The sequence below is a fragment of the Crocuta crocuta genome, unplaced genomic scaffold, assembly GCF_008692635.1.
Source record: "Crocuta crocuta isolate KB4526 unplaced genomic scaffold, BGI_CrCroc_1.0 scaffold9, whole genome shotgun sequence".
Taxonomy (NCBI): Eukaryota; Metazoa; Chordata; class Mammalia; order Carnivora; family Hyaenidae; genus Crocuta; species Crocuta crocuta.
Genome location: NW_027551567.1, coordinates 1,940,167 through 1,966,179, shown reverse-complemented (window position 1 = coordinate 1,966,179; position 26,013 = coordinate 1,940,167). Strand labels below are relative to the sequence as shown.

General features: G+C 42.8%; 1 protein-coding gene across 2 annotated transcripts in view; it reads right to left on the bottom strand.

Annotated features, from left to right (window-relative positions):
• The window catches only part of RRAGD (Ras related GTP binding D), a 41,267-nt gene that overhangs the window by 15,004 nt on the left and 250 nt on the right, over positions 1-26,013 (bottom strand). Inside the window, exons 2-4 of one of the 2 annotated variants that reach the window (XM_077750279.1) lie at positions 21,733-21,756; positions 5,916-6,211; positions 214-413 (exon numbers count right to left, since the gene is read on the bottom strand). In XM_077750279.1, the coding sequence (XP_077606405.1) occupies positions 214-413; positions 5,916-6,211; positions 21,733-21,756 (520 nt within the window). Of the gene's footprint in view, positions 1-213; positions 414-5,915; positions 6,212-6,348; positions 6,508-21,732; positions 21,757-26,013 lie in introns of those variants that run through there. The other variant, XM_077750278.1, reaches the window with a different exon arrangement.

The window sequence follows — 26,013 nt, the reverse complement described above, 5'->3', positions numbered from 1 at the left end:
ATAAATATTAAAACAAAAGCCAAAAAAATCGCCAAAAATTAGAATTAACACATGCAAAGTTTGCTTTTCCCAAATACTGTCCTAATGCGTACGACACAAAATAGGGTCAACAGGTGAATTACTGCCCACACCAAACCATTCAAGGTGACTTTGGATTCCACGCTTGCTTTTTTCTGTCAATTATTGTGATCCCTGAGAAATTTCTGTTCTCACCTGAGGTGAATTTTTTCTAATCCAGCATCTGCAAGGTCATCATTTGCCCTCTGGTGAATATCTCTTTGGGTTTCAATTTTGTGGTCATCTGACAGACCGTCCACTTTATGAATAAACACCTCAAAGTTGATGTCAGTGTTCACTTTGTAGGCCCTTGTCACGGTGAGGTGGAGCCTCGCCAAGGCTTCCATGTAATCGTCCTGGGAACAGAGGCACATTCCTGTCACAGGAGGCCAAACCTTGCTCAGCTGCCTTCCACAGACACTCTTTTTCTCCCCAGCTCTCCTGAAGTATGATTGACAAATAAACACTGCACCTACTTAAGGTGTATATGTGATGCTTTGATATATGTATACGTCATGAAATGATCCCCACAATCAAGTTAATTAATCTATCCATCGCCTTATCTCACAGTTATCTTTTTTCCTTTCATATACACTCCTAATCTGGAAATCATGTGCGTACAACCCCCCAAAATATTCTGCAAAAACCCAAGTAAAAACTAGCTTCATGGAACTCAAGTCTGAAAACTTCAGTTCCATTAACAAAGAGATGAAAAAGAAAGGCTGGAAAAACACCGCGATAAGCGGTTACGATTTAGCTTGGTAGCAGTCATTAAGATCAGAGCTGCTGTTTTCTGAATTCAAAATGACTCCATACTTCCTAGGACCTTCCCTGGGATACTATTCTTCCCCAATTTTTGCATCCCTTGATGAACTGTGATGAACAGTTTGAGGTGAAAACGTGATATGGGTCACCGGGAAGATGGGGAAGGAGCCAGGAGGAAAGGTTTAGGAGCCACTAGTCTAGGCCAGAGGTCAGCAAACTATGGGCCAAATTGGGCCCACGGCGTGTTGTTTATGAGTCAAGTTTTGCTGCGACACAGCCACACTCATTTATATATAGGGTCTGTGGCTGCTTTCGTGTTGCAGTGGCACAGAGGAGTGGTTTTCCCCTATGGAAACTCCTTGGAAATAGTACAGCCTGCAAAGCCTGAAGTATTTACCATCTAGCCCCCTACAGAAACCATCTGCTGACCTCTGATCTAGAGTAACTACCTCAAATAACACAGTACTGTTTTTTTCTCCTTCCTACAAACGACACTTTTATAACAGTATGATGAACATCTATATATGCATCTCCCTTTTTAAGAAATCAAACAGTACAGGTGTCTGGCTGGCTCAGCTGGAGAAGCATGTGACTTTTTTTTTTTTTAAAGTAGGCTGTACACCCAACACAGGGCTCGAACTCTGAGGTCAAGAGTCACATGCTCTACCAAGTGAGTAAGCCAGGAATCCCAAGCTTGTGACTATTGATCTCAAGGTCATGAGTTCAAAGCCCCACAATGGGTGTACAAATTAAATACATAAACTTAAAAAAAAGAAAGAAAAAAAAGAAATTTTACAGTAGAGAAAAAAAAGAGAAAGTAATCACAGCTGACACTGAAGCCCCGTGTGTCTTTCTCCATCGGCCCAGCCCACCCCATCACTCTGCCTCCCACCCTCCAGAAGTAGCCACTAGTTGAGCGAGTGTTTATTCTCAATCATCTCTTTATACATTACTACATACATATGTAACCCTAAACACCACCACAGAATTCATTTACATTGTCTTGAAATTTGGAGGGAGGCTATCTGAGAAAGGACACAAGCGAATCTTTTTGGGTGGTGGAAATATTCTAGATCTTGACGGAGAAGTAAGTGGTTACAAGGTATATACATTCATCAAACTCACTGATTTATATGTACACTCATAATGAACACATTTTATTGAATGTAAATCATACCCCCAAAATTGTTATTGTTTATGTCTTTAACTGAAGAGGGGAGTCAAACAGTTAAGCGGACTTGTCTGTGAGCAAAACTAGCCAATGTCAAGAGAGTATCACTATCTCAAAAGATTAGAAATTGCTACTGTAACTTGCCTGCCAGGCAATATAAAATGATCCGATTACCAACTAAGTGATGAAGTGGCACATACCTACAAGGACTAAAAATAACATCCGAAAGAAGAACATACTTGGTTTATTAGAGCAGAAGGATTATGGATGATTTTTCCCACTGTGTCTGTTACTCTCTTCTACAACAAATAAAATTTCAGGAAAAATACACTGCCTTGTTTCTATTCCAAAATTAGATCCAGGAATTACAGGCAGGTCACAATCACCAAAGCAGGTCACAATCACCAAGGCAGATGAAGCCAACACTGCATGGTGGATCCCAAGGCACATGTGAACTGGCTTCGGGGCCAACAGGGACCCTGCGATGGGGTACACTTTGTGGGCTCCGCCTGGGGGCCGGCAGTGTCATGCATTTAGCTCACAGGAAATCACTCTTGATGTTTTCATTCTCGTTTTATTTTTTACCACGTTCTGTGAGGACGCATGTTCTCCTTGGTGATCTCTTTATCTGGCAATCCTGGCATTGTGAGGAATTCACAAGGAAAAAATAAAAATATGAGCCGTCAGACCAAAAGAGCCCTGCTTAGAAATAAAGGCAGTGACTTCAAGTGCTGCCAAGACTCCCTGAAGTTTGCTTTTCTTTTCAATGCTTGTAACCACATCCTATAAATACTCCCCCAAACATGGCTTTTACAGTCTGCTTCCAATAGGAAAGTATATATTAGATAGACTCTGAAACAGCTTCTTTAGTTATTCCTCCTTTTTTAGTAAATGACAGCTGTCAACAACATTTTTCCTATGTTTTAAAAAGTGGAACGTAAGGGGCACCTGGGTGGCTCAGCCAGTTGAGCGTCTGACTGGCTCAGGTCATGATCTCGCAGTTGACAAGTTCGAGTCCCACCTCAGGCTCTGTGCTGACAGCTCCAAGCACGGAGCCTGTTTCAGATTCTGTGTCTCCCTCTCTCTCTGCCCCTCCCCTGCTCATGCTCTGTCTCAAAAATAAACATTAAAAAAAAAGTTTTTAAAAAAAGTGGAACTTAAAAGGACCAATTACTCAACATTCTTATACCTTTCTCTGCCCTATAGCTAGGAAAGAGAAAAAAAGGGAAAAAAGAAAGAAAACAAAACAAATTTACCAACGCAAAGCGAAGTTCCACTTTTCAAGTTCAGGTAAAAAATAAAAGCAAATTACAGCTGCAATTTAAAAACAGGCAAGTGAACCTATTTTAGCTACATTATAGCCATATCACAAGCGCCTAGGATAGAGTTGCATTGGACATTTGAATTCTATAAATGCAAATTGCTACATAAGCACAACATGGTATTGAAGTGAGTACTTACTAAGCTACTGTCTTGAAAAGATGAGTCATCTGACTGGAATCTACCTCTCCCAGGGTAGGGCTACTACTGCTGCTACCTAGTTCGCCACCTCCACAGAAACAGCAGTGGAGTGACTTAGGAAAAACCTGGAGCTTCGAAGAGACAGATGAGTGGGACATATCCACGCGCTCGCCCACCATGCAGCAGTGTGAAACACAACCCAGCTGCTCTTCTAAGCTCAAGCTCCCTAATTTATGGTGCTGGCAGTACTGCCAAGGCCACAGATGGGCCAGAAAACGGGTCAGTACAAGTGGGACAGCAGGGAAAGCAGCGACAGACAGCAGGCCCTAGACCTGCTGCAGGTGTCTACAGCACACATTTCTGGACGGGCCCAGGGGAGGAGAGGCACTGTTGTTCACAGATCAGGCACTGGAACGCAGAATGACTCCCCTGCACACTCCGACCAGAACAGAAAGAAAGCCCCTTCTACCATATGGCCACACTCCTACAGCTACACTGGAAGTACACAGTGCAATCACTTGGAACTAAAAGGCTTAGTTAAAAATTTCATTATTGTATTAAACAGGCTCCTAGTTCCCTGAATGAATTTATGATGCTCTCAGGCATGAGCAGTCTTTTCAGAGAATGGTTTTCCAAGTGTGGGCTCAGAACCATCGTTATTAACAGTTTCCATATCCCTTCCTCCCTAACACCATCAGCATTCCCGGAAGGGGCAGGTGTGCTGAGTTCACCAGCCTGATTGTAGGTCCAGTTTCTGGGAAATATCATGTCCAGAATGTAGAGGTGGTTTAGTACATTCCTGAAGGACTTTTATCCCTCCGCAGGTACCAAAGAGAGCCCTTGAGCAGGGGTGGGGGGAGATACCTGGGTGGCTCAGTTGGTTAAACATCCGAATTCAGCTCAGGTCAGGATCTCGTGGTTCATGAGTTTGAGCCCCGCATTGGGCTCTGTGCTGACAGCTCAGAGCCTGGAGCCTGTTTCTGATCCTGGGTCTCCCTGTCTTTCTGTCCCCCCCCCCGCCCCCCACGCACGCATGCTCTCTCTCTCTCTCTCTCTTTCTCAAAAATAAACATTGAAACCAAACAAACAGGGGCGTCAGGGTAGCTCAGTCAGTTAAGCGTCCAACTTCAGCTCAGGTCACAATCTAACAGTTTATGAGTTTGAGCCCTGCGTTGGACTCTGTGCTGACAGCTCAGAGCCTGGAGCCTGCTTCAGATTCTGCGTCTCCCCCTCTCTCTGCCCCTCCCCTGCTCATGCTCTGTCTCTCTCTGTTTCTCAATAATAAATAAACATTAAAAATTTAAAACAAACAAACAAACAAAACAAAAACAAAAGAGAGCCTTTGGGAGAAACTTGAGGCTAACCTATGCTTCCAAGACACTTTCTAAGAGTGCATGGACATGGAGAGTTTGAAGAGCATCATTGTCCCAATTCTGTTGCCTGTACTCTTTCCTAATACTGGCATGCCTGAGATGCACCTGTGGCCTTGCTGCTTCCCTTTCCCTCCTCCCCTTTAACTGCTGGCCTCCCACTTCACGAGAGAAAGGCAAAGAGTACCAAAGAGACGACTCAGAAGACTTTTTTGAATGATGATAAAGTGAATAACTATTATCTGGGTAATAAGCCTCTTCATCAGTCAAGGGGTCCCCATGACTTTACTTTCAGCAAAGTTAAAGGAAAGCCCAATCAGGATGTCTCTTGGTAAACTAAAAACAATCCTTCGTGAAAGAAAACTGGGCTATATTTAGAGGATATCATCTGAGTTTAAATAATTGAACAAACGCCGTAACTCACCCCAAATCCATTTACTCATTTATGTGAACGTTTTCTCAGCGCTTACATCTACACAAACAAAAATATAATTGATGCTAAATTCTGTCTTATTCAAGCACGGATACATGAATTAAGTGGAAAAATATCCATCTTAAGAGATATACTTATCAAATTTTACTTTTTATATTTAATAGTTACTTATAAAATACATAATATTACACTGTCAATCGTGTACTAGTAATAATTACAATAATTTAATTCAGAAGCATAACTTCACACTTAGAACTCTATCTTCCTAGGAAAGAGTAAACATTTCAAATGTAGACTTATATACATATTTTTGTTGCCCAGAACCTGAGCTGTTTGGTGGATATCTGTCAAGAGTATCACCGTGGACACGTATTTGCTGTCCTTGGCCCATACGGTGGTCCCCTCCATCTGTGAGGTTTCTGTGATTCGTTGAGACATACTCAATTCAGTAACACTGCTCACTGCTCACTAGTTAGGGATGCAGGCAGGGAGCCCCTTCCCCTTTGCAAACTCCCCCCATCCCCACCAAGAGCCCCAACTCAGACGCTAGAAAGGCCACACCAAAACCATCACAAAGGAACTGGTTTGAATGTGGGGGCGGGGGGCTGCCTCTGGGGGGAAGGGGGTGCAGTTCCATGTACCTGAGACTGAGCTTTACCTGGGAGTCTATGACAAATATCAGCGCTCCTGTTCCTCGGAAGATCATCTCATAGTCAAATGTAGGGTCAAAAAAGTCAATCTGTCCTGGGAAGTCCCAAATCTGAAAATTAACAAAGGAGCTATTGGAAACATCTTCCCGGCAGATCTTGTTTGTGCTCTCCAAGAACAGAGTTTCGTTGGGAGACATTTTGTGAAAGACAACTTTCTGAATAGATGACTTGCCGCTTCTCCTCAGGCCCATGAGCAGGATCCTCGGCTTCACCTCAGTGCTGAAGGGATCGCTGAAGTCCAGAACTGGAGAAACCACAAAACAAGAAATGAGGGTGAGTCGCTTTCACGGTGGTTAATTAGAGGAGTTTCACTTCCACCTCTGATGTGATTCATGATTTACTGACAGTGCTACTCTTCCAAATACCGAGGGTGCTAACTACCTCATTCCACTCATTGAGGGGCCCTTCAGTAAGTGCAGAACACTGAAGAATGCTGCATCACCACATGTCACACCGTCCCAAAGGGCCAGAAAACCTGTACAATTCCACATCGCAATCAGCAAATCTGGAGTGTGACGAGTAGAGATTTCCTGGAGCAAACTGTGAAGGGAGAAAATCCAGTCTTAGCATTCCATAGACTATCTTCTTTGCCTAGATCATCAGAGTCTCTATGCCGTAAAGGAATGCTTAGGCATTTGAATTATGCCTCAAATTGAGAATTTTGGACTTCATCAAAATTTAAAATGTGGATGTTTCAAAGAACACTACCAAGGAAAGTGAAGACAACCCACAGAATAGGAAAAAAACATGTTCAAACCACGTATGTGATTAGGGCCTAGTATCCAGGATATATAAAGAACTCTTACAATTCAACAATAAAGACAACCTAATTTTTTTAAAAAAATGGACAAAGGATCTAAATAGACATTTCTCCAAAGATACAAAAATGGCCAATAAGCACATGAAATGATGCCCCACATCTGAGAAATACTACTCAAAACCACAGTAGGATGACACTTCACACCCACTAGGATGGTTATAATCAAAAAGATAAACAGTAACAAGTGTTGAGGAGGCTACGGACTAATCAGAACTCTCATACAATACTGGTGTGTATGTAAAATGATGTGTTTTGAACAGTTTGGCAGTTTCTCAGAAGGTTCAACATTGAGGCACCCCGTGACCTCGCAATTCCACTCACAGGAATATGTTCAAAGAAATGAAAACATGTGTCCAATATACATGAATTTCCTTTTCGTTTCCTTCTGACAACACCTCTTATGTCTTTCTCAGTCCCTGGTCGCAGTCTAATTCAATAGTGACTGGAAAATAGTTCTTTTTTTCCCTTATTGTAACTAACAATAAGCACATGAAATGATAACTCTACAACTATCTAAAACATATATTAATACTTGATAATATCTTAGTGAATTTCATTTACTATATATAATATTTTGATATTTGAATTTGCAATAAGTTTAGGTAAACACACAAGTTTCAGGTAAAACAAGAACTGAATAAAGAAAAAGTAAGTGGGAAGTAGGTACAGATGTGCACAGCCACTATTCCACTCTAAGCAACACTTTACCCCACCCTACCCACACATTCTTTTCCAGTCCAACTCAACCCAATTCAACAATCTGCTGACAATATACTATAGAAGCAGTAATGCAGAAGTAAAACACCCAAAAAGTCACCAGCTTTCTTCTTTATCAGTCATTATATGCTACTCACTCACAGTACTATCATTACACGTCAGTCTTAGAAAAAGCAGGGCATAAATTAAAAGAGAAAACAGGGCTTCCTGTTTTAAAATTTTCAGACTGATAACATGTCATGGTCTTCCCTTCCCACAGTGAATCCCTAAAAATTACAGAAAAGGTATAAACCATAAAAAAATGGATGAACAAATAAGTAGATATCTGAGCTTGAAACAAACAAACAAACAAACAAACAAACACCCTCAAAGTTGAGATTACAGAGAAATCCCTAAGATACAAAAGGCCAGATTGAAGAGGGAATCTGTAGCCCTTGACCAGGACTGGTAAGACTCTGCTGCAGAAGGCAGAACTGGTAGAAGCCCAAAGTGGAAAGGACACAAAGACAACAAACAGAGTTATTATTTGGAAAATCACAGTGAGAAGAGCCAGCAGGTGAACTCTGGGCACTACTCCTACTACCACCTAGTACATACTTCCAGGTGGGAGCAAACTATAGGAGCTCGGGTAGGAGAGGAGAGGAGGTGCTCTAGGAATTCAGGATGCCCAGAAGGAGCAGGGGGAACCACACTTCCACTCTCCAAGTACTCTGACCTTCCCTAACTATCACTAGTATGTGGATTCAACAGGTGGAAGCAGTACTATCTTCCCTCCAGACATTTCCTCAAATGTCTAACATACCTATACTTGAACATACATCTGAAGTAGCAGAGTTGAAAAAGGAGCCAGAGTAAACTTTCAACTATAATAAAAATCTTCAGAGAAAAGGTGGTATCTATGAAACAAAAACAGACAATTTCAGAACAAGAGCAACCATGAAAAAAAATGGTCTTAGAGACCTTAGAAATAAAAATATAGGGGCGCCTGGGTAGGTCAGTCGGTTAAGCATCCAACTTCGGCTCACGTCATGATCTCACGGTTCTTGAGTTTGAGCCCCATGTCAGGCTCTATGCTAACAGCTCAGAGCCTGGAACCTCCTTCATATTCTCTGTCTACCCCTCCCCTACTTGTGCTCTGTCTCTCTGTCTCTCTCAAAAATAAACATTAAAATTTTTTTAAAAGAGAGGTAAAAATATAATTATGGGGGAGGTTAGATATAAGGGTTGAAAATCAGAATAAGAACAGATTAAGAGGGCAGTAATGAACTAGAACGTCAATTCCTCTCAGAACGTAGTACAAAGAGATAGAGTGCTGGGAAGTATAAAGTAAAGGTTAAAATGACATCAGAACTAATCATCTCAAACCTGTAGGAAATATAAATACTTGTGAAAATGCATTAGAAAAGGATCCAAAAGGATGTGCAGCAAACAAAGAGCGCATGGGTAAAAGATTGGAGGGGGGTTGTCATTAAACGGATTTGGCTTTGATTTAATTTAAAAATTTTAAGGCTTATTTATTTATTTATTTATTTTAATAATCTCTATACCAAATGTAGGGCTTGAACAGATGACACTGAGATCAAGTCACGTGCTGTTTCAACTGGGCCAGGCAGGCACCCTCTGGCTTTAATTTTAAAAAGGAAACACATTTACATACATATGTCATTAAAGTGAGTTTAAAAAAATAAAATAAAGTGAGTTTTGAAAAAAATGTTTAATGTATAGGAGTCATGGAGGACACAAAAGTATTTCAAAATATTAAATATTCTCTAAGTTGTGATTTCAACTTCACATTTTCTTAGGTGGTCATCATAAAGTTTATGTCTTTTCATTATTTTTTTAATGTTTATTTAGTTTTGAGAGATAAAGACAGAGCGCAAGTAGAAGAGGGGCAGAGAGAGAGAGGAGGCACAGAATCTGAAACAGGCTCCAGGCTCTGAGCTGTCAGCACAGACAGCTCGAACCCACAAACCATGAGATCATGACCTAGGCTGAAGTTGGATGCTTAACTGACTGAGCCACCCAGGAGCCCCTACTTTTTGCTTTTAATACAATAAACACTAAGGTCACGATCTCTAAGCTCATGAGTTCAAGCACCACATCAAGCTCTGTGCTGACAGCTCGGAGTCTGGAGCCTGCTTCCTGCTACAAATTCTGTGTCTCCCTCTCTCTCCGCCCCTTGCCCACTCCTACTCTGTCTCTCTCAAAAAATAAACATTTTTTTAAAATACAACAAATATATAGTTAATGTGCTAAAGGTGATTGGTAAAGGTTGGTTGGACCAAAAAATACATAAAACATGGTTCCTATCTTGGAGAAACTTAAAGTCTAGTCTAGACAATGTAGTATGGGCACAAAGACAAATAGATCCTTGGAACAGTATAAGGAGTTCAGGAATAAACCCACATATACAAGGACAAACTGATTTTTGACAAAGATGGAAAGTCAACTCTATGGAGCAAGGATAGTCATTTTCACCAAATGGTGCTAAAACAACTAGATGTCCATATGCCAAAAAAAGAAAACATTTCAATACACATCTCACACCATCCACCAAACTTAACTCAAAATAGACAATAGGTCTAATTTTAAGTCTAAAACTATGTAACTTCTAGGAGAAAATATTTATGACCTTGGGTTAAGCGAAGATTTCTTTTTTTTTTTTTAATGTTTTTATTTGTTTTTGAGAGAGAGAGAGATTGAGAGAGAGAGACAGTTGAGCAGGGGAGGGACAGAGAGGGAGACACAGAATCTGAAGACAGGCTCCAGGCTCTGAGCTAGCTGTCAGCACAGTGCCCGATGCAGGGCTTGAACCCACAAATTGTGAGGTCATGACCTGAGCTGAAGTCGGACACTTAACCGACTGAGCCACTCAGGCGCCCTGGTGAAGATTTCTTAAGATACAACATCCTCCCTCAAAACTGATAAATTGGACTTTATTAAAATAAAAACTTCTGCTCTTCAAAATGACACCATTAAAATAGTAAAAAAGGCAAGCCACAGATTAAAAGGAAATATCTGCAAATCCTATATCTGATAAAGGATTTGTATCTGGAATATATAAAGAACTCTAAAAACTCATAAATAAGGAAACAAAACTCAATTTTTGAAAAGGTAGGGGGAGCAAAAGATTAGAACATCAGTTTACCAAAGACTTACGGAAGGTAAATAAGCAGATGAAAAGATGCTCAGCACATCATCAGTCATCAGGGAAATGTAAATCAAAACCACAGTAAGATACTATTGCACAGCCACAAAGATGGATTAAGAACACAGGTAGTAAGAAGCGCTGATTAGGATGTAGAGCTGCTGGAACTCTCATATGCTGCGAGTGGAAATGTAAAATGGTACAACCATTTTGGAAAACAGTTTGGTGGTTTCTTAAGCAGTTAAACACGTATTGGGTGCCTGGGTGGTTCAGTCGGTTGAGCGGCTGACTTTGGCTCAGGTCATGATCTCACTGTTCGTGGGTTCGAGCCCCGCGTCGGGCTCTGTGCTGACAGCTCGGAGCTTGGAGCCTGCTTCAGATTCTGTGTCTCCCTCTCTCTCTGACCCTCCCCTGCTCGCTCTGTCTGTCAAAAATAAATAAAAATTAAAAAAAAAAGAAGTTAAACATGTATTACATTATCCCAACCATTCCACTGCTATATATTTACCGCCCCAGAATGAAAGCTTGTACACAAAGGCTCATAGCAATTTTATTTGTAATAGTCAAAGATTATTAACAACCCTAATGTCCATCAGCAGATGAATGGATAAGTAAATTGTGGGTGCATCTCAGCAATAAAAGAAATAAACTGTTGATACATATAACATGGATGGATATTGAAATTATGCTGAGTGAAAGACAGTTGAAAAAAACATACTCTGTGATTCCATTTACATAAAGTTCTAAAAACTATAAACTAATCTATAGTGACAAGTAGATCAGTGATTGCCTGGGAAATGGAAGAGGTGGTGAAAAGGGGTCAGAGGGAGCAACTACAAAGTTGTATAAGAAAATTTTGGGGAGTGACAGATACGTTCTTGGTTGGTGATGGCTTCACAGGTGTACATATATGTCAAAACCTTATTTCATGTCAATTACACCTCAATTCAGCTGTTTTTAAAAAATGTATTCTCTGGGGCACTAGCTGGCCCAGTCAGTACAGAATGCCACTCTTGATCTCAGGGTCATGCATTTGAGCCCCATTTTGGATGTAGAGATTACTTTAAAAAATGAATAGGGGTGCCTGGGTGGCTTAGTCGGTTAAGCGTCCGACTTTTGCTTAGGTCATGATCTCGCGGTTCATGGGTTCGAGCCCCACATCGGGCTCTGTGCTAACTGCCAGCTCAGAGCCTGGAGCCTGCTTCAGTCTGTGACTCCCTCTCTCTCTGACCCTCCCCTGCTCTCTCTCTCTGCTAGAAATAAACAAAACATTTTAAAAAAATAAAAAAAATAAAAAAATAAAAAATGAATAAATAAAACCACATTATTTAAAAACAAACAAACAAACAAACCTCATTCCAAAAAAGAATACCTGCACGGCACCTGACTGGCTCAGTTGGTAGAGCATGCGACCATTGGTCTTGGGGTTGTGATTTCAAGCCCCATGTCAGGTGTAAAGATAAGTTTAAAAAAATTTTTAGTGAATAAAAATAAAATAAAAATAAAAAAAAACACTTGAGGGAAACATTTTTAAGCTTATTTATTTATTTTGAGACAGGGACAGAGAAAGAGAGAGAGGTACATGAGTGGGGGCGAGGCAGAGAAAGACAGAGAGTATCATTTTTTTCCCCTTAATGTTTATTTATTTTTGAGAGACAGAGCATGAGCAGGGGAGAAGCAGAGAGAGAGGGAGTCAGAGAATCTGAAGCAGGCTCCAGGCTTTGAGCTGTCAGCACAGAGCCAGACGTGGGGCTCAAAGATCATGACCTGAGCTGAAGTTGAATGCTCAACCGATTGAGCCACTCAGGTGCCCCAAGACAGAGAATCTTAAGCAGGCTCCACACTGTCAATGCAGAGCCAGACGTGGGGCTCGAACCCACAAACTGTGAGATCATGACCTGAGCCAAAATCAAGAGTTGGAAGCTTAACCAACTGAGCCACCCTGGCGTCTCAAGAAAAAAAAATTTTTAACGTATTCTCAAGGACAGAAATGGAAACCTCAAGAGCTGCAGTTGCTCTATTATCACCTCACAAACAGCTAGTGTTAGATCAATGCAAAGAGTAGGGGAGAAATGCCCATGGGCAGCGGGAACATATTCAGTGTATCATAAGGGTTTTGAATGCAGACAAAGCAGTGCAGAATATGGAGGGGGTTGATAGGGATGGGGGAAAGGAGGCTATCCAAGAAGAGCAGAGCCCAAATGCAGGTAAAGGCACAATGCTTTTCGTAGGACAGGGAAATATGCAAGTGCTAAAAACTCTGCAACCACCATATGCCAAGTCCTGTGCTAGGCACTTGCCACTCTTTATCCTATTTAACTCCTTCAGGAATACATAGTGTTATCTCCACTTCACAGTTAAAAAAAATTCAGGCTTGGGGTGCCTGGGTGGCTCAGTCAGTTAAGTGCCGACTTCGGCTCAGGTCATGATCTCACGGTTCATGAGTTTGAGCCCCGCGTTGGGCTCTGTGCTGACAGCTGGCTCAGAGCTTGGAGCCTGCTTCAGATTCTGTGTCTCCCTCTCTCTTTGATCCTCCCCTGTTCACGCTGTCTCTCTCTCTCAGAAATAAATAAAACATTAAAAAAATTTTTTTTAAATAAATAAATAAATTTCAGGCTCAGGAAGGTCAAGTAACATTCAGACGGAGGGTTGGCCCATCCAAAAGTCTACCCAATCTTTTCTGCTGTGCAATACTCAATCCAATCAAAGAAAGCAAAACTCCACATCAAATTATGCACCAGCACAAAAATATTTAAGTGTCTGTAAATATCTTTATTTCTTCCCAATTTATAGTGCTGAATGTCAGTCTAGATTTTAACTTCTCTTCGGTAGGGTCCGCAAGTGTCTATGTGGCATGATCAGCCACACTGTTGCCCTGGAGGATGGACCTCCTTCTCCTGGGAGAGTGGAGAGGCGACGGAGGCCACTGTGCAGAGAGAAGGTGGTGTATATGCATGTTTACATACACAGACAGGCTGGGAAATGGGATACACATGCTGCGACACCATACACACACAGCTAGAAACATTTCCTTTTTCCTGCCAAATTCAAGCACGAGCCACCAACAGTAAGCTGTTGGGCAGTGGTGGGCCAGGTCAGCAAGGGTACCATCAATCAACTCTGTGGAGACCCCTCAGACCCACGCAGATGCATTTTACACTTAGCTGGTAAGGACAGAAATACACTCCATGCCAGGTACCTTGCTAGACATTTCTGCAAACTTTTACACTCCCCCTGCCCCCATCCAGTGAGGAGGTACAAGTCTGTTTTGCACCTGAGGAATCTGGGAAAAGGAATGTGCCCAAAATCAGGGATGGTACGCAGTGGAGTCCTCACCTAGGCCTTAGCCAACAATCAGATGTCATTTAGCAAAAACTACAACAAAGAAAACAGAAGAGACTAGGAAATAACAGAGTATATCATGCCCAGTAAGAATACATACTGCTAGTAAAACTCTTTTAGATTTACTTACACATATATGGTGGTTTAAAATATGAATGTATGTTATATGAACCACAGTCAAAAACACTTTGCTATTGACCAGGAGAGGCTTTTTACAGCAGAGGCCTGCTGACAAAAATCCCTCCTCTGGAGCACCTGGCTGGCTCAGTTGGTAGAGCATGTGAGTCTTGATCTTGGAGTCATGAGTTCAAGACTCACATTGGGCACAGAGATTACCTGAGAAAATAAATAATGAAAAAATTGATTTGCCATTGCTCTCAAGGGTGATGAGCCTCTAGGGTCTGGTACAGATCATGTATATATTTTTTTAAGGTTTTTGTTTTTGTTTTTGTTTTGAGAGAGAAAGAACAAGTTGGGGAGGGGCAGAGAGAGAGGAAGGGAGAAAATCCCAAGCAGGCTCCTCACTGTCACTGCAGAGCCTCGTTTAGGGCTTGAACTCATGGAGCTCGAGATCATGACCTAAGTGAGCTGAAATCAAGAGCTGGATGTTTAACAGACCAAGCCACCCAGACACCCCACTAACCTTTCCCTGTGCATCAATTACCACTTGCTCAAGAACATCCTGAGAGGGGCACCTGGTTGGCTCAGTTGGTAGAGTATGTGACTCTTGATCTTGGAGTCATGAGTTTGAGCCCTACATTGGGCTTAAATAAATAATTTTTTTTTAAAAAAGAACATCCTGAGAAAGATAAAAGTGTGGAGGAGAATGAAGGATGAGAGCTGCAATGAAAGGGCTAATACATTTTTTTTTTTTTTTAAGAAAGATTAGAAAGTAACCACAGGACTGGGGACTAGGGATGAAATCCCAGGGAAGACTCTTTAAAAGTGTAGCGGCGGGGAGTGGGGGCACCTGGGTGCTCAGTCTGACTTCGGCTCAGGTCATGATCTCACGGTTCATGGGTTCAAGCCCTGCATCAGGCTCTGTGCTAACAGCTAGCTCAGAGCCTGAAGTCTGTTTCAGATTCTGTATCTCCCTCTCTCCCTGACCCTATCCTGCTCANTAAAAAAAATTTTTTTTAAGTGTCAGCAGGTGTAGAGGAAGTTGCTGGGTGAGGTGAAATTTACCAGAGGGCAGTGTGTTCAGTTTCATAAAGGTTCCCTGATCATCTGCCAAGTGTGTGTTAGATGGGGCTGAGCCAGGGGCTGTAGACACAAAGAAATGATTCATTACTTAGTGATTTGAGGAGAAAACGGACAAGAAAAACTGACAGTTACAGTGCACTGCTATCTAGGTGTTCTGGGCTCAGAGAGAGGGCTCCCTGGAGAAATCTGAGTCTTAAAGAAAAAGAGGCATAAAAGAGATGAATGAGGGAAAGGTCATGCCAGGAAGAGATTCTCACCTTCCTGTAGTTTAAAGGCAAGAAAGGGCTGCACAGTGTCCAGTGGCTTCCCATAGCATTTCGCCTAAAATACAAACACTTCTTTCCCCAAAAGGCCATATGTGGGCTGCCCTCTCATCCTGGGCCTGGTTTATCTTCCTTACCAGTTCCCTATACTGTAACTACACTGGCCTTTGGGTTCCTCACCTCCTCTCATCTCTGGGTGGGACTTGCTCCTCTCTCAGCCTGGGAGGCTTCCATTAGTTTTCTTCCCACCCAGCCCAGCAGTGATTTTACCTTCTCTCCCTTGACTCAGGCCCCATCACTTCCTGATAACCCTGTGTCTTCTTACCGCTATCCAAAACTATCTTTTTAGTTTATACATTTGTCTTCCTGTCTGTTTGTTGATTGTCTTGTAGATATTGTCCCATATATACAGGCAAATTATAAAGCATATGGCATGAGTCAAATAAATATCTCTGAATAAGTTAGTTGATAGAAAAGTCTGTTACCTCCACAGCAAACAAAAACTGCAACAAAGAAAACAGAAGAGGCTGGGAAATACCCAGAGCACACCATGCATAATACTGAGTACATACTGCTAGCGAAATTCTTTTAGGTTTACTTAGACTCATGTGTGGTGCTAGGTTCACAATATGAATGTATATTTTATTGTGGACCATGGGCAAAAATATTTTGTCAACCACTGCTAGGTCATTAATGAGATGCTGAGAAGTTTAGATTTTACTTTGAAAGCCAGGAGGAAATCACTAAGGATTTTAAGATGAGACTAGCAAAATAGATTTACACTTCAGTAAGTTCACTCCAGCAAGACTCGCTCAAAGGGGTCGGTATGGAGACAGTGAAGGCTAGAATAAGCCACTGTGACATAAAAATTATATTGAGCTAAAGTTTTTGGAGTACCTGAAACTAGCAGAGCCTTCCAAAAAAACTCAATTGCCACAAACTCTAATCTTCTCTCAGTAAAGGAGACAAGTCAGAAGAGAAGTTAGCACCACACCCAAACAGATGTGGCCCCTGATGAGGGAGTGTGGGGAAAGCTGAGGACACAATGCAGGCTAACAGCACCCATCCCCCACCCCGCCCCCAAGGTGGGACATGTATGATATTCCTTGGGTACTGCCAGCTACCCCAAAACAAGAAAGGACAAAAAAGGAATGATTAAACTGATAAGCGTCTCCACCAGTTTACCAAAACAAGGCAATCTCATCATAGCCTGAAGTCTAGGAACTCCCTACTGTCTTCAGGTTACTGCTTTGCTAGAGGGAAAAACAACCTTAGTTAGCTTGAAAATAGCTAGGCCTCCAGTAAGTCTTTAGCATGTGATTTGCAAACTACCTCTAGACTTTATCTCCCCCAAATCCATAAAACGTTCACCCCACACACTGACAGTGTGTGACCCTCCTCCTGCCCAAGGGTCCGGTCTCCGTGCTTTAATTAAATCATCTTTCTGCAACAAAGACACCTCCAAGAATTCTTTCTTGGGATCGGCTCCAGACACTCCACCATCACCCCCAGACTTCATCAGTCCCCAAACAATCCTATCTCCCATCTGTTCTCCTGTGAGCCCATTTATCTTTCCAAAAAGTCATTTGTTTTTCCATAAGTGCACTTTCCCCAACTCCCTTCCAGGAAGTCATTCATTCTCCCAGAACGCCCCTTAACTCTCCCTACCCTCTATTAAGATGGTAATAAAGCCTGGAATTCTAAACACCTCTTTTTTTTTTCTTTTTAAAAGTTTATTCACTTAAGTAATCTCCACCCCCAGATCAAGAGTCACATGCTCTTCCAACTGAGCTAGCCAGGCACCCCTCTCAACACCTCTTAGGTTGCATTTTCTGTGAACTGTATGCATTAGTACAGAACTAAATCTGTTTTTCTCTTGTTAATCCATCTTTTGTTAGTTTAATTTGCAGGCTCCCAAATCAGAACCTAAGAGAATAGAGGATACATTTTTCCTCTCCTGACAGCAGTTAGGTTGTTCTATGACAGGGAAAGATAGGATTCAGTAGGCAGAGAGGGAAAGATTAGGACCCTGAGGTCCCTGGGTGGGGAAAGACACATTATTTCGGAACAATGCTGGGAGTGCCTGACCACAGCAAACCCCCTCAGGGGTAAGGTTCCTCTTAAGAATGTAACAGATACCACCTATTCCCCCTCAGGTTTCTCTCGGGAATTTGACTAAAGACCTAACTAAAAATAAGTAGTAGACCATAAAACGTAAGACCCACAAGGAATATGGCCTTAGACTCACCCCTCATACACTGGAAATGAGCCAATCAGCAATGGACAACCCAGCACCTAGAGATATCAAGCCAGTAAGGGTAGGACCTGAGAAGGAACAAGGGGGAAGGGAGGGGGGCGCTGACCAGAACCTTGTAAAACAAAGACCCTTGCCTATTATGGGCGTTCACTTTTGAATGCCCCTTCTCTGTAAAGAGAGCTTTCACACTATTCTTCCTTTTCGATCTTCTACTCTAATAAACTTTTGCCTGCTGCTCATTTTGTGTCCACGTCTTCATTCTTTAAAGAGGTGAGGCAACGAAACCCTGGTATTGAGGTAAAAAAAATCCCGCAACATTTCTAGAACACAAATGAAAAATGAAAGAACTTAGGCACAGGCCATGGAAATGGTCAGAAGGAACGAATTTGTGAGAAGTTCTAATTGACTCAATAGTATTTAGTAACCCCTGGACACAGAGGACCAGGGAGAAAGAAGCCCTGAGTTCCCCACCTGACCAACCAAGCCAACAAGGGCTCCTTCACAAAGATGGTAAAGGGAAAGAGGATGAACGGGTATGGGAAGCTGTGGAGTCTGGGGTGCCTGTCCACCTGCAGGTCCGGTGAGGAAAGAATCCGGGAACTCTGAAGAGGAAGAGCGGGAACACATGAGGTCACAGACAGGTTTGATGTGGGGATGTAGGTTTGACCCAAGTCCATGCCTCAATGGCTTATTTTCCCCTAATCCTGTGGGCTGTGAATGAGGTCATTTTTGAAAGGATTTAGCCTTGGCCACCATGACACAGCTCACACCAACCTGCTCCAACAGGCATAATTTACTGAGTACCTGCATAGCACACAGTGTCACCTCTAATCCTCAAGGTGATAATATTTACCCTTTACAGACGTAAAACCTGAGACCTCAATCCTTACTACGATAAACAGTCAATAGATGTTTGTTGGTTAGGATAAATGAATCAAAGTGACTAAGGGGCATTTGAAGTTAAATTAACTGAAGCTTTAAAAGGAAAACTTCATATCTGACTTTGGCCTAGATCAGCACTTGAGTATCTAGAGTATGAACTTTATGCTTTGGTAGTTTATCTACTGTGGTCAGGGGCACTGAACATAACTTACCTATCTTGCACTGGCTCCTGTCAGTACCCAAATTTTCCAAACAATCTGGCTTGTAACTAGAGTGCTAGAAATCCCAGGGAAACTCCGCCCTCCCCAGAACAGAATTATGGGAAGGAGCCACGTAACTGGACAGGCTAATTACTTCATCAGTAACTTGTAGATCCCTGTCAAAACCCAATGGGCCTGATAAATACACAGGAAGGGAGAGCTGCCTCAGCACCTTGAGTACAGGGCTGCCTAGGAGCCACACCTGACTCATCTGTGGGCTGGGAATGTTCACAACAAAGAAGGAACCAGAAATCAGGAAAACAGGAACTAAAGTCCTGATGCCCTAACAGGATTGGCCTTGCCTTCTTAAGCTCAAGGGGTCTCTCTGGAGAGAATGAGACATTGTATGAAATGCACTTCATAAATGCCGAAGTATTATACAATTGAAAAGTATTATAATTAAGGAAAGCTCCCCAATAGGTGATAACCTTTGAATGGGTCCAAAATGGAAAAATGAAACAAAGATTTAATGAAAAATGAGGATACATGGTGGCAAAGGAATGGTAAGTGGAATGGTTTAAAAAATAGTGGGAGGGATGACTGGGTGGCTCGGTCAGTTAAGAGTCCACCTCTTGATTTCAGCTCAGGTTATGATTTCACTGTTGCGGAATTGAGTCCCATGTGGGCTCCACGCTGAGTGTAGAACCTGCTTGGGATTCTCTCTCTTTACCCTTTCCCCTACTTGCAGTGTGTGGTGTGTGCAGGCTCTCTCTCAAAAAAACAAAATTACAAGGAGAGTGACAAACTGGGGCTCAAGTCCCAGCTCTGCCATGTACCAGCTGTGTGACCCCGTACATGTCCCCTGGCCCATGAGTCCTTATCTATCAGTCTCTATCAACCTGTGTATACATGTACAACCCGTATCTTTCTTTTACTCCAGACCNCCGTTGGTTGCCTATTAGTTTTGTGGGTTGTTTTCTTTGCTGTGCAATGAGAGGGTCTTTTGTGGAATGTGGCTACACTAAGGCTCACACAGCCTTAAGGGAAAGTTAGAATTTCTTTGCAATTAGTATTCTGTGGGGTCAACAAAGGCTCAAGTTTCTATATACTAACAGTTTTAGGAAGAGGTCTCTGGTTTGTTTCTATTTGCAACACTATATGTGGTCTTTTATATTTCTGATCAATGGAACTATTTATACATTCAAGAGCAAGGATCTTAGGGTTACCTGGCTGGCTCAGTCAGTAGAGCATGCCACTCTCAATCTTAGGGCATGAGTTCAACCACCATGTTGGGTGTAGAGCCTACTTAATTTAAAAAAAAAAAAAAAAAGGACCCTGGAGCTCAGTGAGAAATTCCATCCCACATGGGAAATAAATATATGAATGATAATAATACCATTAATAAGAGAATATGCAAAAATCATAAAGATTCATTGTCCTATTTGATTAACACTTAGGAGAATTAAATCAAACAGAACATATTATTTTCAAAGGCATGAAAGTTTTGGGGTTTTTGTTTTGTTTTGTTTTTTAAACCCTTATTTTAAAAATTTTTTTAGGTTTATTTATTTATTTTTGAGAGACAGACAGTGTGAGTGGGGGAGGGGCAGAGAGAGAAAGAAAGAGAACCCCAAGCGAGCTCCATGCTGTCAGCTTGGAACTCACAAAACCACGAGATCATGACGGAAACCAAGAATCAGAGGCTTAACTGACTGAGCCAGGTGCCCCAGGCATGAAAGATTTTGAAGGTAATTTTTATTTATTATGTGAACACCAAATCTTTATGAAATCCTCTCACATCACACTGTCAGGTCACTAAAAACATAATTCCATATATAAGTGTTCCCTTAGCATATACAGTCAGCAACATTTCTAATGTGTTCTGATTTACCAATGCTTTTGCAAAAAGTTCTTATGAACTTTTTTTTTGACCATCATTTTGAGAGTGATCCAGGTGGGTTTTCTGTGGTCCTCTACTTTATACACTGAGAAACCGAGCGGGAGTCTCCCCTGGAGGTCCTCAAGAGGAGAAAGTCGACAGCATCCTGAACGACTTAAGTCAGGAGTGAAAAACCCATTTGTCTTGAGTATGACAGTAGATCCAGGGAAAGCCACAGTTACAAGAGAGCTTGAGGGCTTTCACAGAAGAGGAAGAACAGAAAAGATTTGAAAAAGAAGAACAGGTAAGGAAGAAAAAGGAGGCAGTGAAGAAAGTGAAGAAAGTAAGAAAAATGAGCAGGAAAAAAGCGGCTGTGGTAGGAAATGAATCCGTGTCACCAACCACAGCTACGGAGGTCAGGGGACTGACTGAGGCAGAGGGTAAGGAGAGAGACACCTGGGACTGCAATGATGAATTTTCAAACTCAGATCTACATCCCTTATCCAGAACTCTAGGACTTAGTTTCTGCCTCTTTTTTTCCCATCAGACACCCTATGTGTTCTGATATAAAAATAGGTGAGATTTCTGATAAAAGTATAGAATCAGGATTCTATGAATAACTGCAACATATTTACAAAACATCTAATATAAAAATATGCTGTCGGGGCGCCTGGGTGGCTCAGTCGGTTGAGGGTCCGACTTCGGCTCAGGTCACAATCTCACAGTTCGTGGGTTTGAGCCCCGAGTTGGGCTCTGTGCTGACAGCTCAGAGCCTGGAGCCTGTTTCGGATTCTGTGTCTCCCTCTCTCTCTGATCCTCCCCTGTTCATGCTCTCTCTCTCTCTCAGAAATAAATTAAAAAACATTAAAATTTTTTTGAAAAAATTAAAAAATTAAAAATAAAAATATGCTGTATATGAGGCTCCTGGATGGCTCAGTCGGTTAAGCAAACAACTTCAGCTCCGGTCATGATCTCGCCGTTTGTGGGTTCGAGCCCCATGTAGGGCTCTGTGCTGACAGCTCAGAGTCCTGGAGCCTGCTTCAGGTTCTGTGACTCCCTCTCTCTGCCCCTCCCTTGCTTGCATTCTGTTTCTCTCTCTCTTTCAGAAAAATAAACATTAAAATTTAATTAAAACGTTTTTAAAAATACTCTCTCTAAATACATGTATTCAAAAAAAGCATTGTGCCTAAGGTGTGACTTTGATAGCATCATTTTTAACTATTCTCTATTTCATCTATTCCAACTCTTCTGTATCTCTGTATTTCCAGGGCCAGAGAGAAAAAACCCAAGAGATGAGGCATAGCCAGGGCTGGGGTCAACGCATCTCTTTTGGGACAAGGTAGCACTACAAGGAAAGGGATTACATATCCCTGAACTTGTCTCTCTCCTAAACCTTGCTCAGGTCTAGCTCACGCTGTAGAAAAGTCCTGGCACCCTGAGCCACAGTCTCACTATCATGAGAACAATGATCTATCTCCACTTACTCTCAAGGAACAGTGAGAGGATGAATTCATTAATAACTTTTAAATTACTTTAAGAAAAAAAGCTGACACTCATGATTAATAGATGCAAACAGGTGGTTTCACTGCACTTAGAGTCATCACAGAAGTGTCACCTGCTGACCGGTGGATTTTTCATGCCTTCAGTAACCACCTAAACTCACTTGCTCAGACCCTAAGAGACTTCACAGGCTGCCATAGAAATAAGACCACACACACTTAGCTGGGCGATGGAAGAGCAGCTGTCTTAGCCAAGTAAAATGTCTTTCTCCTAAAAACTGGGAGAGACTTGAAGAAAACAATTTCACTTTCTGATTAAATATGATATTTTCCCTGCTTTCCTTATTATAGTTTTTTTGTTTATTTATTTTGAGAGAGAGAATAAGCAAGGGAGGGGCAGAGAGAGAGGGAGAGAGAGAATCCCAAGGATTCTCTGAAGCAGGGACTGAACTCACTGTGATCATGACCTGAGCCCAAATCAAGAGTTGGACGCTCAACCCTCAACTGACGAAGCCACCCAGGTGCCACATGTTACTGCCGGGTTTAAAGCACAGTAATTTACTAAGGTTTAAAGCACAGTAATTTACTAAAGACTTAAACTCCATGTGTCTAAAAATCATTTTTGCTGCAATTGTTTTTTTTTTAATTTTTTTAAATGTTTTATTTATTTCTAGGAGAGAGAGAGACAGCGTGAGCAGGGCAGGGTCAGAGAGAGAGGGAGTCACAGACTGAAACAGGCTCACAGGCTCTGAGCTGGCAGTCAGCACAGAGCCCGACGCGGGGCTCGAATCCACGAACCGCGAGATCATGACCCAAGCGAAAGTCAGACGCTTAACCGACTAAACCACCCGGGCGCCCCTGCTGCAATTGTTTTTAATGGCTTATTGATTGTTTCCATTCTCTGGAGTTCTATCTGGAGCCTGGAGGTTGAAGGTGAGACTCACCTGGTCTCGGATTAACAACCCTCAAAGGGAGGTGGAGAGGTGCCCAAATCTGTCTTTAACAGAACTAGAGTGCCCCAGAACACTCCTGCTTTTCATGAGTAAAATTTGGAGTGCAAGCCGGAGAAGTGCATAGCACAATGTAGTAAAACTTATAAGGTTCTCGTCTTAAAATCAAAGCAGAAGTCCCTTCCCAAACTAGAGGAAATGAAATTCCCATTCTCCACCTTCAATCTACCTTCTTTTGCACAGCTCCTGATAAACTGCTTTGCAGCTTACCTAGTGACGCTAGTCAGTTCTGCATGCCACCTACCAGGGGAGATTTCTGAACCTCAGATTGGGGGAGTGGTGGGAGAGGGGAGCCCCAGGTGTCTACTAAGCAAAGGCATTAAATAAAGTCCATTAATAAGGTAAAGAGGGAAAGGGGTTCATTAGAGAAACGCTTTGTTCATGATTCAAAATATACCATATTCACTTTTCCTCAGAGTTAAAAAAGTCCCTTTCCCCCCACAGTTCATTTCTTACAGAGTAGGTAAACGTAATTTACCAGAAATAACACAGGATTCTAACGCAACATGTGCCCAGGGCCCATTAGAAATTGGGATGACTCTTTGGTGGCACACTGAGGTCCCAGAAAGGGAAGTCACAAGTCCTGGGCTCCACCCTCATCTCGACTCCTCAGGACCATATCAGCTGGTATGACACTGTCAGGGATAATTGTTGCCAGAACTGCTGACTGAGGACCCTTATCTGCCACTCTAGAAAGTGAATGTTCTGACAGTGATTCTGCAGTCGGGCCTAAATCCCAAAATCAAAGCCGAAAGAACAGGAACCTGAGATAATAGAGGAAGTTTCTGAGAACAGACCACCTATCACAGTAGGCCCAGAGGGAGAAAGACCTAGCTTCAGTAATGTTTGCAAGAGCAAATATTCATTTATTGCTCCTCTAACCACGTAAGTAGACTCAATGCTTTTATAGTAAGATTCCAGGTTGATCCCAAGAACTCACGAGGGATGATTTTATTGCTGAAGTAATGAAAAGCATCAGTTACAGACGAGTTTGCCTTTAGGTTAGGAGCAGTGGGGAGCATTCAAGACCAGGCTCTGGGGAAGCCCTTTGTTCAGGAAATCCCACCCTTCAGGCAAAGCTTTATTTTCATTTCGATTTCAAGTCCTCAAATCAAATTTTAAAAGTGCCCCCTTAAAGAACTGCAGAATAAATAAGCAGGCCCGGTACTTTCCATGGAATCTCTCAGGTCCCCAGGACAATATCGAATTACAGGGCTTTTCTTCCCAGATATAGCCTCTTTTCCTTTTTAAAAAGAGTATCACACATGCACCCTATTGTGTGTCTACCATTTCAAATATCTTGCAAATACATCCCCATCTAGAATCTCCGGAGTCTTCTAAGAATCTAGGAGGAGCTAATGAAAGCAATTTGAATAATAACAAAGCGACTGAACAATTTAATTACCAAAGGTAGCCCTAGAGATTCCAACAAAAGGGCTGAAAGCCTTTATCTACAAAAACGTGGCGGCAAGCTCAACTATGGGACCAATTATGGGGAGTGCAGAAGAAAGAAGCACACAGGTGCACACACCAATTTAAGCAAATGGGGAATTAGCACAAACCCTCTCTGGAGACAGGAGGCTATGAAAAAGTGTGACTTAGAAAGCTTCCTTCTAATCTTTCAGGCTCAAGGCTTACTTAACTTCAACCGCCCCCGCCTCCCCTTTTAAACTTTCTTCCCTTTCTGATTGATTGAAAATAGCACCCATGGTACATCAAAAAATGGAACCTGTCCTCTGGGAAAAGGCTTTGCATAGGAATTTTAAAATAAGTTCAATGACTTTTCAATAAAAGTTCTTCCAAATCAACAGTCACAAAGGTAGTTCTATCCCTCACACAACATCCTCAAAGTGAAATGTTTAGAAGTTAGTTCCCTCTTTTGGAAGCATAGAGCTTCATCTAGATGTTAACAGTCTCATTCTATTGACCTTTCCAAGTGATCTTACAATAGAGAACTTTTCCCTTGCTTTGGAGGCAAACAAAAAAGACAAACCTTTCTGGAATCCTAAAAACTCTCAACTTCCTTAGACCCTAAGAATTAAATGCAGGAACCCCCACAGGCTGAACAATTACTAAATACCGCTTCTTAAACAGGAAACAGAGTTTGCTTCTGAGCCACAACGACTTCCCCCGCCCCGCGCTCACTCCAGGGCAGGCACCGCCATGCCCAGGTGGTGACACCGAGCAGAGATAAGGTGTCCTAACAACCGTATTTGCCTGGATCCTCGGAAACTCGCGGCCACTCGGCGACTCCCACATCACCTGCGCGCATCCCCCCGCGGCTCCACGGATGCCCCCAGGCCACAGACCTGGGCAGCCTAAGGACCCCTCCCGCGACGATACGGGGTAAGACTGACACCCGCAGCTGCCGACGACCCTGCCAGTCACGCTGCCGCCGGCTGCCTTTTTTAGCCACGACATCTGACCAGGCTTCCACAGCAGCATTCAGGAAGAGATCCCAGGACGCGCCAGGCGGTCCCCTCCCCTTCCCAACCCCCAGACCCTGCGGAGAGCTCGGGCTGAGAGGTGGGGGAGATACTGGCCCTGGAAGGGGACAGACAGCATACGTTCTTCCTGCCTAGATGCCTCTTTTCTGCTTTCCCCCACAAATCCGGGTCCCCCCTTCCGCCGCCTGCACCCGTGATCCCCCATTTTGCAGCCCGCGGTCGCTCCCCGGGCGCCCCTCCCCACCCCCGCTCCTCAACTCCGCGCTCCTGGACCCCCTCCAAGTCGGTGGCCCGCGCGTCTGGTCTGGCGGGGGGCTGGAAGACACAGAGGGAGGGGACGGGGTGTGGGCTGAGGAGGGGCGGGGCGTGGGGCCGGGCT